The 15,141-nt window shown below is 46.1% G+C and overlaps 1 protein-coding gene across 2 annotated transcripts; it reads right to left on the bottom strand.

Moving 5' to 3' along the window:
• Positions 1-3,769: 3,769 nt before the first annotated feature.
• On the bottom strand, positions 3,770-14,785 carry nsfl1c (NSFL1 (p97) cofactor (p47)). 2 transcript variants are annotated; one of them, XM_080534056.1, is made up of 9 exons: positions 14,670-14,785; positions 13,887-13,996; positions 13,418-13,495; positions 11,559-11,724; positions 11,174-11,269; positions 8,410-8,519; positions 6,356-6,493; positions 5,422-5,586; positions 3,770-5,027 (listed from the first exon to the last, which is right to left on the bottom strand). In XM_080534056.1, exons 1-9 carry the CDS (start codon positions 14,769-14,771, stop codon positions 4,865-4,867), a joined length of 1,128 nt encoding a protein of 375 aa, XP_080390182.1. In that variant the 5' UTR covers positions 14,772-14,785; the 3' UTR covers positions 3,770-4,864. The 2 variants fall into 2 exon arrangements, with proteins under 2 accessions (XP_080390182.1, XP_080390181.1); XM_080534055.1 differs by having other exon boundaries at positions 5,422-5,598.
• Positions 14,786-15,141: the final 356 nt, after the last annotated feature.

A 15,141-nucleotide genomic window follows, 5' to 3' on the forward strand; every position in this document is an offset into this window, starting at 1 on the left:
CACTGCGCTCACATGACAAGGAGCCGAACGTCTCAGCATTGACGAGTCGGCGGTTCCCCACGTCCACCAGGAGGCTGTTAGCGCAGAGAAAGTCAGCGCCTAAGAGGGGAGTAGACACTTTGGCCAACACAAAACTCCAGGTAAAACGCTGGTCAGCAAAACACAAACCCACAGTGCGCCTGCCGAAGGTAGCGATTGCACTGCCATTGGCAGCCTCAAGGGAGGGCCCTCGTTTCGCTGTTTTAATGTCTATTGCCGATACAGGCAGCACGCTCACCTGGGCCCCCGTGTCACATAGAAACCGGCGGCCAGAGAGGGAGTCAGTGACGTACAGCAAGCCTGCAGAATGGCCGGCACCCACAGCTGCTAATGAGTGGCGGCCTGTGCGTTTCCCGACACACTGAAGTTGCATGGTGGTAGGCACTTCTTAGCTTTGCTCCCGAATTTTGCATGGTAAAAGCACAACCCCGCCGGCCTCACCCGGCGGGCCACAGCAGTAGCGGAGATGGACAGTGGTTGGAACCCATACTCATCCATGGTGGCTGTAAAACACCTCTTCCCAGCTGAGAAAAATATATCCGCTTCCTTGGCTAGCTGACGAAAGTCTGTTTTGATTGAATTAGCCATAGAAAAACGAACCTGGTCTGGCAACTGTTGCAAAAAAAGCTCTTTAAAAAGAAAACACGGCTGATGGTCGCCCAGCAGAGCTAGCATGTGGTCCATCAGTTCAGAGGGTTTTGTGTCACCGAGCCCAGGGAGAGAGAGGAGCTGGCGTGCACGTTCAGATTCAGACAGACAAAAAGTATCGATGAGGTGTGCCTTCAAGGTAACATATTTGTGCTGTGCCGGTGGGTTTTCAATAAGACTCACCACTCTCGCTGCCGTTGAATTGGTAAGAGCTGCTACCACGTAGTAGTATTTGGTATTATCCACGGTAACATCTCTGAGGGCGAATTGAGCTTCAGCTTGTGCAAACCATGCTATGGCGTTTTGTTCCCAAAACTCGGGCAGCTTGAGTGAAACTGCGTTTGTTGTCATGTTCAATGATCTCCGAAAACGTTTGAGAGAAATTCAGGGTCACCAATGTAGGAGTGACGGCAATAACAGGACGATGTAGTCGGTTTGCCGGTAGAAAAACAATCATGTGCTTTATTCTCACTCTCTGCATGCGTACTGACAACAACAAACATTCATTCAACTCTGTCCCACTTATATCCCGTCATATCAGCCGCTAAGCAGCCTGGGTGATTGAGTCAACACCAACATATAAGAAAGGCTGGAACGCCGTGAATTAGGAATACTTTGCTCACTAGCGAGCGGTCACTACAATATATTAATAATAATTAATAACTTATTTCAGCAGACCGCGGCCCAAAACGTTTGATATCGGCCGGGCCATCCACGCAGTTCTGCATCGCGGATGCCCAGGGCCCTAAACCAATAGGAGCAGAGTTCCCCTATGGGGCGGAGCTCCACGATATAGAACTGGAGTATGTAAACCAATAGGAGCAGAGCTTTATGTAGCGGGGTAAACCAATAGGAGCAGAGCTTTAGGTAGCGGGGTAAACCAATAGGAGCAGAGCTTTAGGTAGCGGGGTAAACCAATAGGAGCAGAGCTTTAGGTAGCGGGGTAAACCAATAGGAGCAGAGCTCCCCTATGGGGCTCCGCTCCACTCATAGAACTGGAGTATATCTCCATAACTATCGTAGTCAGCTCTGTATCGCCAGTGGACACGCACCTCATGTCATCATTCCGTTTATAACAGCAGTTAACGTTACACTGCTTTCATTTTCAGAATGGGGGAATTTGATGAGAGCGATGCAGTTAATGTGCAACAACTGGATGCAGCGAGCAAGTGTAGTTGGAAGTAGGAATGCACCGAAATTCGCATGTATTGGGCCGAAAATAGCACAAAAAAGTACATTCGGTGTGAAAAGGCTATTGAAAGAGATATTGACTGATGACTGCCTACTGATAATACATATAATTACAGCAAACATGTCGGTAGTTTGGCATCTGTCCTCTGACTTTTTATGTTAACAATCCGTGTTGCGTGTTGCCTTTGGAAATAGGGCTGTTGTGTCGCAAATGCCAGGGCTGTTTTTTGATCCCAGTCCGCCCCTGGCCTTAACTATTATTGCCCGTGCTTTGGGGCCCGTCGTTATGCCACTGTGTGCGTGTGAGCGAACGAGCAAGCAGCGAGAGGGAGAGAAATTGTTTTAATTTTTTCCCTGGCAGTTAAGGTGTAACCTGAAGAGATGCGTCTTCAGTCTACGACGGAAGATGGGTAGTGACTCTGCCGGTGGGGCCAGTCGGCCAGCCGAGGTGGAGGAGCGGAGTGAGCGGGCAGGGGTTTGGGGGGTTACCATTTCCTTTAGGTAGGCAGGGGCTGTCCCTTAGCTGCCTGATATGCAAGCACCAGGGTCTTGAATCGGATGCAAGCTGCTACCGGGAGCCAGTGCAGGGTGTGAAGAAGAGGAGTGACATGAGTATTTGGGGAGGTTGAATACCAGACGTGCAGCAGCGTTCTGGATGAGCTGCAGAGGTCTAATGGCGTAGGCGGGGAGGCCAGCCAGGAGTACGTTGCAGTAATCCAGGCGGGAGATGACCAGTGCCTGGGTCAAGAGTTGCGCTGTCTCTCTGGTAAGGAATGGTCGTATCCTTCTGATGTTGTAGAGGAAGAATCTGCAGGAGCGAGCCGTTGCTGCAATGTTCTGCGCACAGGATAGTCGGTTATCCAGGATCACTCCAAGATTCTTGGCTATCAGGGAGGGGGTTACAGTAGAGTTCTCCACTGTGATAGAGAAGTCTTGGAGAGGGCAGGCTTTCCCGGGGATGAAGAGGAGAACCCCTCCTCCGACCCCACCATTGACCAGTTCCACAGCCTTAAGGCACCCTGGGATATAATATCTCCATGGTACTCTAAGGGAAAGGGGTTCTTGATCGGTCCCTATAGAACTTGTAGTGTTATGCATGGCACCAAAGTGTTCCAAGAGTTCTACATGGCACTAAAGTGTTCTACACGCCACCAACATTTTCTACATGGCACCAAAGTGTTCCAATTGTTCTACATGCCACCAACATTTTCTACATGGTACCAAAGTGTTCCAAGTGTTCTACATGGCACCAATGAGTTCTACATGGCTCCAAAGTGTTCTACGTGGCAGCAAAGTGTTCTACATGGCAACACGGTGTTCTACATGGCACCAAAGTGTTCTACATGGAACCAAAGTGTTCTACATGGCACCAAAGTGTTCTACATAAAAACGAGTATTGTAATTTATTCAAATGTTACTAGGCAGTCAGATAAAAGATTTGTTTTCCATGTTATATCCTTTTAAGAAAAGGAGCATTGCAATTTATTTTAACATGTTCAAATGTTATTAGGCAGACATTTTACACTGTCTTCAGACACTCAAGAGATAATAAAACAGCTGCATTGACGCTGAAAACCTGTGGGGGCCTATTTTCTTTCCACACAGAAAGTTTATCAGGAATTGATAAAGAATGGGACCGATAACCAGAATCGATACGTTTTGAAAACATGACATAAGTGAGAAATTTAGACAGCGATGACCCTGGGGTAAGAGTATGTGGGTCTCTCTCTGACACTCCTTATCTTGAGTGAAAAAGTACATTCCTTCACAACAAAGCATCTTACATGTGAGCAACCAGCCTGGCAGACCCTGGAGAGGATTTGTTAACAGACCTAGTTTACAGATGGAAGTAAGTGACATTTCCCAGGTTAAATAAACACAAGACAAGAGGTTACTTATACGCTAAACAAAAATGGGTTTAATTAGTACTCTAGGTCCAAACAATCGTTCCACCAGTCATCCAGTTCTGTTCTGTCAAAGGATGCATAGAGATCAGCCTGCCACTAAAGTCCAGTGTCCAACAATCTCCACTTTCTGGTCAATCATCAGTTTGATAGTAAAGCAAATTCTAACTAGTAATAATGTTACACATATCAAAACCCCACTGTCTTAGTATTGGGATTTTACAATCCTAGTTTCTGTAAAGAAGAGAAGAAGAAAAAAAAGTCAGTTAAAAAAATAATTAATTCTTTTGTTTTTAATGTCAGGGGTTTTTCTGTGATTTAGAAGGTGTTTGGGAGCATAAGGCTACTGGAATACCGAGCTGGCAAAATAGGGATGGATGGATAGGTATGCGGCTTAGTTGGTCTGTGGGTATGAATGGCCTGGGAATAGGTCAGTGGTTGACTTGGTCTGATTGGACTGTACGCTGTGTGAGTTCCAGCTCCCTCCACACAGATCTGTGAGCAATGGATGGGTGTAAGCCATGAGGTAGCAGCTCCATACAGCCCTCTGATAGGCTGGGGGGAAATGGCTCCATGTTGCTTAGACCTATTCATTCCTACAGATCTACAGGAGTGTCTACAGGGGAAGACATCTAGGGGCAGATCTGGAACTCAACACTAGACAGCGCTGGGTGGGAGAGACATCTTTAAAAAAGGAGATGGGGGGAAAGCAGCAGACAAATAACCAGCAGGCTTATAAACGTCTATGGAAAACCCAAGCAAATCATCTCTTCAGAAAGCTTTATTGTTACTGCGTGTTTGACCCAATAACTCCAACACAGGTTCACGTATCACCACCCAAATCCACCGTCTCTTCGCCCACCCCCCGCCCCCAGCCTCCCCCCCCAACCTGTATCCCTCTTTCACACAAACACCTCTCACCACAAACCAATGAAGGGGGGGAGAATGTTTCACTATAGAAAAAAACAAGGAATTAGAAGTCCATATATGAGTCCGTAAGGTCTCCCTTGGTGGGGGGGGGGGGGGGGCAGGGGAGGGTTCAGATGGCTGTGATTATTCAGCCAGGCCACCAGGGGGCGACATCACTTTAGCCGCTGCACGATGACAGCGTTGAGAAGGTTGGCGTCGTTGAGAGTCTGGCTCTCATCGGTCAGCTCCTTGTTGGGGAAGGTCGTCATGAGCACGAACTCTGTGGCTCCCATGAGGGGACGTGCTGCCACCACATACTGACGCACGTCTGATACCCTGGGGGGGGGGGGGGGGCAGGAGTTAGGAGTTAGTCATGGACTTCATATTTGTATAATTCCCTCCTCCACATCTTGTGTGTGTGTGTGTGTGTGTGTGTGTGTTTGTGTGTGTGTGTCGTCTCCTACGTGTATTTGTGCCTGTCGTCTTGCATCTGATAGGGCATTCACACCGGCAAAGAACTGTTACGGTTCGCGTTCGGAAACCTCCGAACGTTGGCGCTGTCTGCCGAACGAACCAGTGTATGAACGCGGGCTCGTTCGCCAGACAACGCCAACGTTCGGAGGTTCCCAAACGCGAACGCGAACCGGCACGGTTCTTTGCCGGTGTGAAAGCCCTATGTGTGTGTATGTGTGTGAGTGTGTGTGTGTGTGTGTGGACCGTCGTCTCCTACCTGTGGGTGTGGTTGAACCTCTGTACCAGTCGTCCTCCGTCGGCCAGTCTGATCTGGATGTTGGTAATGGGCTGGGAGGGGTCAAGGGTCACAGCGGCGCTGGCCTCGGCCTCGTTGGCCACCTGCGGCCCGACAGAGGGGGCCGACACAAGCTCTGGTGTTGCACTGGGGGCGACACTTTTTTTTATTTATATAGCACCTTTCAAAGTGTTTGTAAGTGCTTCACAAATATGCCGATAAAATATATGCTATATAGGAATTTCACCCTTGTGAAATTAGGGGCCGGTTTCACAGACAAGGCTTCCTCCTTGTCCTGGACTAAATCACACTTTCAATGTAAAATCTCCATTGACGCTGCTTTTTAGTCCAGGAGTCTTAAGGCTTGTCTGTGAAACTGGCCCTAGATGTCTTGCAGTTCCAAAAGCGTTTAGCAGGCATTTACCTCATAACGGTAACTAAATCAATATAATAGACAAATGATAGCCTATAGGCTATATGACATAGGTCCATGAGGTCATAGGACATGAGACAAGTTATATTATTACTAATGCAGTGTGTGAGGCTTCTTATCAAGCCATTATATTATCCAACTGTTTAATTTAGTTTGTCAAGCTGTGATCGGGATGTAAAGTTTAAATCATAGTTTAGGCTAAATGTCATATCGTATAGCAGTCAACACATAAATAATTCAGCTTTTCAATGTACCGTAGATTAAATTAAATTAGATTAGCAAAGCCAAAGACAGCTCCCGCCATCCCCACACAACGTAATAAAAAAGAAAGAATTAGTGGTAATACCATATACCTTGGTAAAATTAGGTATGAAGATGAAGATTTGATGTTGCCAGACAGAAAAGAAAGAAATCACAAGGACATGCAGGTTACAGTACAACCACCTTGGGAGCCAGTTGAGAAGCACAGGCTAGGGAGCTCACCTGCCCAGCTTCTGTCCCTCTCCTCCGAAGGCCTTGAAGGCCACCTTGGGCTTAGAGAAGTCCTCGTCGCGGTGGTCCTCCATATCCAGGTTGACCTGGCCGCCTCGAGAACGCTGTCGCAACTCCAGAGGAATCTCCCTGAACACACGTAGAGACAGACAGACACATACAGACACTATTAGGAGGCGCACACCGTAGACATGAGAACCAGTAAGGCGTCAACCTCAGTAGCGCGTGTGCGTTTCATTTCGGCGCCCATGTTAACAGGTTAGAGCAGCCACACACTGCCACGAAAAGCCAGCAGAGACTGAACCCAGAACAATCTACAAAGATAGGGCTGGCAGTAGCATCTCCGCAGTTAGAGCCGCAGCAGTTCCACCATGCACACGCGCTGGTAGAGCTTTCCAATGTCCCATGGGTAAGAGTCTGTTTTGACACAGTGTGTTAAGGCTTGAGGGAGAAGGAGCAGCAAACTATAGAAATATTTAGGGATGCACGATATGCATTTTTTCCAACCGATACCGATACCGATATTTACCCGCTTCTCGTGGCCGATAACCGATACCGATACCGATATTATTTTTATTTTATTTTTTCTTTCCTAGCACCAGGGGAGCTCCCCCTCCCAAATTTCGTTGTTTGGTACCTGTACTATATCAATGACAATAAAGACCATTCAGATATCATTTCACAGTTGATAACCTGTAGTTCATGCACACCTGAAGGTAAGAAAGGCTATGTAGTGAGCAAAGATTGATGATTTAATATTCCATAGTGATCTCACCAAATCTAACTTACATCACTATTGTTAACACAACAAAGAGAACACTTCTGAGTCTTCAAATGTTCATTTATTATTTCCTCTAACAAACAGAATCTGTTATACAGTGCACAATGCTTTTTTTAGCCAAGATCTGGCCTCCTTTTATGAAAACAAAAAAGGCTCACCTAAGAGTAATTAGATCAAAAAAGTGTCAAAAATAAAGTGCACCTTGTGCATCAGTCAATACAAAAATAAAGACTTTTAAAGAACCAAAAGTTGTATAGAACTTGTACAGAAACTAGTGCCAAATGGCTGCTTAGTCTGCAGATAAACAGAATGATACAAGGCACATAGTAGGCTACACTAGTATGCTTAATAAAGCAACTGAAAAGGGCTGGGCTATGCTACTTTTAGTGCATGAGGATGAGGTAGGTTGTGATAAAGCCCATCAAACGTTTTGCATAAGAATTCAAAATAAATTGCACTGACATGGAAAAACAAAAAGTGCATGTTTTCCTTGTAAACAACTTGTCTTGTATAGCCTACATTCACATTCTCACCTAAATAATAGACACGTTTTCCATTGGTGTTCCCTAATATACAAACTGAATACAATTCCTACCTCATAGAACCTTTGCAATGCAGTTTTCAAATGCGTGTTCAATAGGCACCGCAGATTTTTTGTTCGCGGCTGGGCTACCGTGTTCTGCTACTACGAGTGCTTGATATTCCTTCCATACAGCGTGCTTGCAATGGTGATTCTTCAGGTGACTTATTAGATTTGTTGTGTTGTAACTCGTAGACCTTTGCCCTCCTCTCCGAACTTTTGTTGAACATGTATTGCAAATTGCAAACGCAATATCTGCCTCAGAAACTGTGAAGAATGTCCACACCGGGGAAGGCATGTTTCGCTCGCGTCTCGTCTATACAAACTGCGTGCCTGAGCGCGGAAACCGGAAGCAGAGCGCGGAAACCGGAAACCGGAAGCAGAAATGTTTCCGGCTTCATATTATCGGTTAAATATCGGCTAAAATTTTATAAAACCGATAAATACCGATAAACATTAATTCCCCAATATCGGGCCGATAAATATCGGTGCCGATAATATCGTGCATCCCTAGAAATATTATATTAGTGTGAGTCCACCTCCTCTATCTGAGCTGTGATTGGTCAGTGAGTCCACCTCCTCTATCGGAGCAGGGGTTGGGGTTGAGGTTGGGTTCGGGGTCAGGTTCCCATGGTCCTGTTGGGGTTAGGGTCAGCGTTCCCATGGTTATGTATGTCTACTCACCCCCTGCGGATGGACTCCAGGAAGATGGCGTTGGCGGGGTCACTGTAGTTCCTTAGCTCCCCGTCGTCAAGGCTGAACCCCGTCTTCCACAGCTTCAGCACCACGTGAACCTGCAACACACACACACACACACCTGTCACTAACACACCTGTCACAGACACACACAGACACAGACACACACAGACAGAGACACACACACACACTTCCTTCTTTTAGCATTATGACTGCCCCTGGCCCGAGCATAGATTACTTTTTCTTGCAATGACTGATGGATAGATAAATCACTTAGACAAACTATTTGTTTGCAAAGTCGCTTTGGATAAAGGCGTCTGCTAAATGCCAGAAATGTAAACATCTGTCACTAACACACTCGCACCTGTCACACATCCCTAACACACACACACATCACCAACACACTTGTCACACACACTTGTCACACAGTCACACTCAGTCGTGTATGCACTCACTGCAATGTAAGTCACTTTGGATAAAAGCGTCAGCTAAATGGCATATATATATATACACACACACATAACTGTCACCAACACACACTGGTGGTTCTCTGCACCTGCCACTAACACCAGTGTTTCCCCTACCGGGCCGCCCCCCCAACGGAACCACCCGCCCCCCCAAGAAAGAGGAATTATTACGGACATAAACACCAAACATCTGACAAGCTAAAATATCCACGTTTTTTAAACGCACCCAAACCGAATCTGGCAAGTGGAAAGCGTTGGTAACATTAGTCCGCCAGTAGTCTCGCATAGCCAGACCTATCTCTCCACTAGGGCTGCCACAAACGATTATTTTCATAGTCGACTAGTCACCGATTATTTTAGCGATTAGTCGACTAATCGGATCATAAATTACAGCTTATCGCACAATTACTCAATCGCTCTTATTTAGCTATCATCTTCTAAATCAGCTTCTAAATTTAGCTTGAAGTTGTTAGTTGTTGTTGTAGGCATGTGCTAACTAAAAATAAAGACAATTAAAATTATTGTTCACTCAAAAATAGATATTTTAATGAACTTTGCAGATTTATTTCTGGCATCACTTGCATGTAATGTAATGTAAAGAGTAGTAGAGAGTGCAAACTGCTGAGTAAAATGAGGTAGGCTAGGCACTAGGCAACCAAAAGAATACAAAAACAAAAATAAATACTTGTACAGAGTACAAAAGTTTTGTTTTGCTTCACTCATCTCTGGCATCAAACATACATTTTAATGTATTGAATAGTGCTGCAAAATAAAATGAGGTAGGCACTAAGGCAACTAAAAAAGAGCAATTATCCACAAAAAGAAATGTTTGTAGAGAAAAGGTTTGGTCTCAATCAAATAACATAACAAAGAAAAGTGCAGGAGACTGAGCAAAGAAATTGTTTCTCTCCTGTGTGGACTATTCATTCATAGCGAGGAAAGTCAGCATTTCCACATGTTCTGGAGAACATGCTCTTTTGAGAGCAGATGTTCCCTGCTGCAGAGAAGATCCTCTCGGATGGGGTGGAGGTTGCAGGGATGCACAGAAAAGATTTTGCCAGCTTAGATAGTGTGGGGAAACGCCCCTAATCAATCCTGAACATGCTGGTTAAGGATATGAGACCCTTGTTAACCAACATGTTCAGGATTGATCCAGTCAGGACGGTGGCTTGCTGGGGTGTGCACGTTGGCATCTTGACAAGATAACTATCCATAGAACGCGCCTTCTTAGCACTGTAACGTTAAGACAACATTTTTAGCTATTTGATAAGTATAGCTTTGATGACAACGTTACAGCACATAACGTAAAATAATGTAAGGCTTTTAACGTAACGATATCGTTAGCCAATAACAAGCTAACTAGCTTACCGAGACGAGCCATCGTCTTCCTCGTCATCTGCCACAAACGTGCTTCCTTTTGAGATGCTCGCGCATCATAGACGTGCTGCCATGATAAGCGAGTTTAGCTTTGCAATTGTTACATTTTACATAGTTTTTTTCAACGTTGTGGTTGAAATGCTCCCACACTTTAGACGTACGAGGACGGGAAGACATTTCTCCGTTTGTTTTTCCGGAGATGTCACGTGTGCCCCGGATGACCGACACTGCGCATGTACATCAAAGACACTGGGAGACGCTAGCCAGTGGCAGCTTCAGGGAAGAAAAACGAATGCTTATCGCTTATTTCGAATGAATGAATGAATGAATGAATGAATGAATAATTTATTGTCATTGATATAGTACAGGTACCAAACAACGAAATTTGGGAGGGGGGGCTCCCGTGGTGCTAGGAAAAAAAAGAAAAGAAAAAAAAAACTCCCAAAAAACATGCGACGACGTCTATGTCGGCGACGATTTTGGTAATCGACGTCGTCGCGACTAGTCGACTAATCGTGGCAGCCCTACTCTCCACACTTCGGTTCGCGCTGGAGAATAATACGACATTGAACCGATGGTTCTCGAGCCTAATGGCCCATAGGGAAGGAGCCTATCTCCTGTTTCCGTAGCGTGAGGCGGCTTAATGTACAAGTTAGTACACCCCCTGGACATGCTGGTATGTCGCAGGGTCTTACCCCCTGAGGGGGGGGGGGGGGGTCCATGCCACCCCCCCAAGGCAGCAAACCTAGGGGAAACACTGAACACACATGCAGGTCACTGACACACACAACTGCCACTAGCACACACGCACACCACTGATACACACACACCTATCACTAACACATCAACATCAGCACAGACGTCCCCCTCCTATAATCCATGTAAACAAGTTGAGACTGAACACTCACGTCCTGTGTGCTGTTGGCTGCCCTCCTCTCCCCTGCTACGTAGGCTGACTCCTCCTCTGGTGCTGCACCCAGACGGTATCCTCCTCCAATGAACGGCTAGGGGGAGGGATGGGGATGGATAGAGGAGAGAGAAGGAGGTAAGGGGAGAGAGACAGAGGGGGAAGAGAGTGGGATAAAGAATGGGAGTATATGAGAGAGAGAGAGAGGTGGAAAGCGCGATGGATGGAGGGGAGGGAAGACAGAGAAATATCAAGACAGAGGGAGAAAGGAAGCGTTAGTAAAACTAAACAATGAGAGAGACATGAGTCCCTTGAATACTGAGACGGCCTAGACCACCATCATGGAGGGTCCAGTTGGGCGAGGGGGTGTTGGGGGGAGTCCTTACCCTGGACCTGCTGGGCTCGCCAGGCCCCCTCCCAGCCCGCTCCACGGGCACAGCTCCGTGCTCCTTGGCCCCCTTAAACAAGTCCTCCACCACCTCGTTGGAGCTCTTCTTCTTGGGGGGGCCCACGATCTGCTGCCCGCTGCGCTCCGAACCCCCAGCAAAGAACCTGGAGGAAAGTAGGGGAGGGTGAGAGTTGACATGTAGGTTGGGTCATATCAACCCCTACTAGGGGTGGGCAAACGATCAACATTTTTTGTTCGATCATCGTAACGAATTAACGATCAATTATCGATTAATCAATAAGGTTTTTTTTTCATAAAAAATAAATAAATAAAATAATCCGGTTTCAGACGGTTTTGATAAAAAACAGTTTCTATTTTTATAAACCCCGGTTTTCGGTATAACCGAAAAACCGTCCATCCCTAGTTGGGTCGCAGTTCAGGCCCGCAGAAGGCTCCCTCAGAAAGGTGCAAACTTGTCAGCAGCAGCGCCTGCTGCGTATTGCTCCCCGAGGAGCTGTGCCATGGCGCTGACCGGAGGTCAGGTTACACTAACATACGGGAACTTCCGTCATGCCGTACTGCGTTGCGAAATTCAATGCGAAGGCAAATGCAAAGTTCATTTCTCACACATAACGTGGACAAACTCATTTCCATTATTATTATTATTATTAAAAAAAAAATAATAATAAAAAAAAAAACGATTATCGAGCAAAATATTTTGTGATCGACCAAGACCTTATCGATCAATTAATCGATCATCGATCATCGATGCCCACCCCTAACCCCTACCCCTAACAACCTATCCCCTACATGGCACAAGGAGGAGATTTTTACCAAATTGCTTACACCTATCAAAGTACTAGTCTCTAGACCAGCGGTTCCCAACCTTTTAGTACTCACGGCCCACTTTACAGATCTCTCCAGTATTCGCGGCCCACTCAGCAGCGCGCAATTTTTTTCTTCGCGTGCACGCGCACGAGCGCTCAAAACAACAACGTAATTTCACCAAAAACTAGAGGGAGCGTGGCAAAACAATAAAAAATAAATTGCGGTTAAACCATTAAAGCCGAGCGGCGATGTTTTATATAGCAGGTGATCAAATACCAAGATCGTAAATGTTGTATGTGTTCAATATTTACGACCAAACATCCTTATGTGTGTGGGCAACTCCCGACTAGGGTTGCCAGATGGGCTCTGGTTTTTTGGGTGGAATTAGCGGTTTTAGACTGTGGTTAGGGTGGAAAATGTCTATCCCATTTGGCAACCCTGCTCGCGAGTCCGGGATGGAATGTAGCCAATCAAGAAGCGAGCTGACTTCTTCTTTTCGGATGGAAATTTCGGCGCACACAACACACAATACGATCAAGGCTGTTCAATCCAAGATTTTTTATCTTTTTAAAATTAAAACGTTTTTGTAACAAAAAAATGTAAATAAAACCATTTTTTGCCCATGATTTGGCAGCCCACTTGCAGTACTCTCTTGGGAACCGCTGCTCTAGACCAATGACCCTCACTTCTGGTCCTGGAGAGCCACAGTGCTGCAGACTTTTTCTCCAGCTCAGCACTGACACACCTGATTCAGCTAATGAATCTTTTGAAGATCAGTTGATGAGTTAACTATGTGATAGCATTAGGCTGCGATGAAAACCTGGAGCAGCAGAAGCACACGCCTGCACGCACAGACACACACACACAGTAGAATGTGTTGACGCTGCACAAAGCCCCACCAGACCACAGTGAATAGAGAGAAACATAAAATGGTCTGGGGCATTCTGGAACATGAATATGCAACACGTGAGCAGAAGACCAGCCAGTCTCACACTCACACACACACACACACACACACGATGGACTGACCTTTGACCTTCCTCTTCATCACTATCATCCTCTTCCTCATGCATCAGATCCCTGAAGGAGGTCACTCTGGGGTTACTGCTGCATCATCAAACCAGGAAGAGACAACATCAACATCACATGTCATCATTCATAACATTTAACCCTAACCCTGGGCTGACTGCTGCATGATCAAAAGGAAGACAATATCAACATAATCCATATGTAATAACATGGCATAATTCATAACAAGCCAGTTGTAGCAAGGCTGAAATAACTCTGGCATGGCATTATTGTTCTAACCATGTTTGGATGTTGTGATTTAACTGGAACAGGTAAAGGATGACTGGTGCTGTGAGAGGGACAGCCGACCAGCGCTAGCTAAGTATGGTGACAGTGTTGACGGATGGAAGGACCAACAACAGAGATCAGTTGGAGCTAACGATCATGTGTATGATTGGCCGATATGATGAGACCTATGGTGGTAAGGTACCTGGGTGCACTGGGTCGAGGCGCAGAGGATCCTCCACCTCCACTCTCTGGCTGGGGAAGAGTCACTATGTCATCCTCAGCCCCATCCTCAAAGAAGCTGGCCAGGGCAAGCTGAGGAGAAGGAGGAAGTGTCATTCATCATTACCTTACTATCTCTAGGCCTGGGATGTAAACATTAGCTCTAAACTGACTATCATAGTCACTATAGCTATTTAGGACGTAACACACAATGAATGGGATGCTAGACAGTAGTAAAAATCGATGGTCTCTGGCAAATGATGCCTCTGGACTTATAATACAATATATCGATGTAGTTCGCTAGTACTGGCTCCATTGAGGAAATGGACTGAGCTGTAGTTTCTCCGTGATCTGATGGAGAACAGCCATCGCATAGCTTCTGCTACTGGACAATGAGACTGAACTCAAACACCGGTCTGGTGGCTACAGCTAACAGGCTAGCTAGTGCGGATGAAACGAATCATACTTCGCAAATGAAACTGACGCGATAAGATTTAGTAAACACAGGGATAGCAGTGTTACAACAACTGTACTTTGCTAACTGTGTAACACGGATTGTCGTCAGGCCATGAAATGATAACAGTTTCTCTGTCCTTTGTAAAGAAAGAGTGACTTGCACAATTCGCCATCAGAAACCGGCTAGCTAGCTAGCAGGGTGAGATACTTTGACAGGTAACTACTGCTAGCGACTGTCATTCCTATCTCGACAGGTTTAACCCGACGCCACATTCTGGACACCTCGGAGGACCGTGTCGCCGGCCCTTACCTGCAGGTCCCAGCCCGCTGACTCCAAGAAGAACCTGGCCCTCTCCTCGTCCACATCGGTCACAGCAACGAACTCCCTCACCGACTCGTCGTGGTCCGCCATTTTGCTCTGCCCGTTCAGTCTGTGGTCCGACTCGACCCGGGGAAACAACCGACCGTTCCGTGGTTCCTACCTGAGCCAACAAACTAGATCAATAAACAGACCGTAGTAAAAGTATATGAGACTGACAGACTGGAGTGACGGATCAGATTTATGATCATATTAGTGGGCCTAATACATTTTGAGGCCATGTCTAAATCATATGACTAGTGCAAAACTCTAGTAGTAGCCAATTAAATTAAAAAACGCGAAATATTTCCTGTCAATTTGAGGGAAATTATGTCTATAAGTAGCCCCATAACAATGAAATTACAAACACAGACTTTTCACAAAATATCCAAACAAATTCGGAGTATAAACTTTCAGCATGATT

Source organism: Nansenia antarctica (assembly GCF_963989245.1).
Source record: "Nansenia antarctica genome assembly, chromosome: 6".
Taxonomy (NCBI): domain Eukaryota; kingdom Metazoa; phylum Chordata; class Actinopteri; order Argentiniformes; family Microstomatidae; genus Nansenia; species Nansenia antarctica.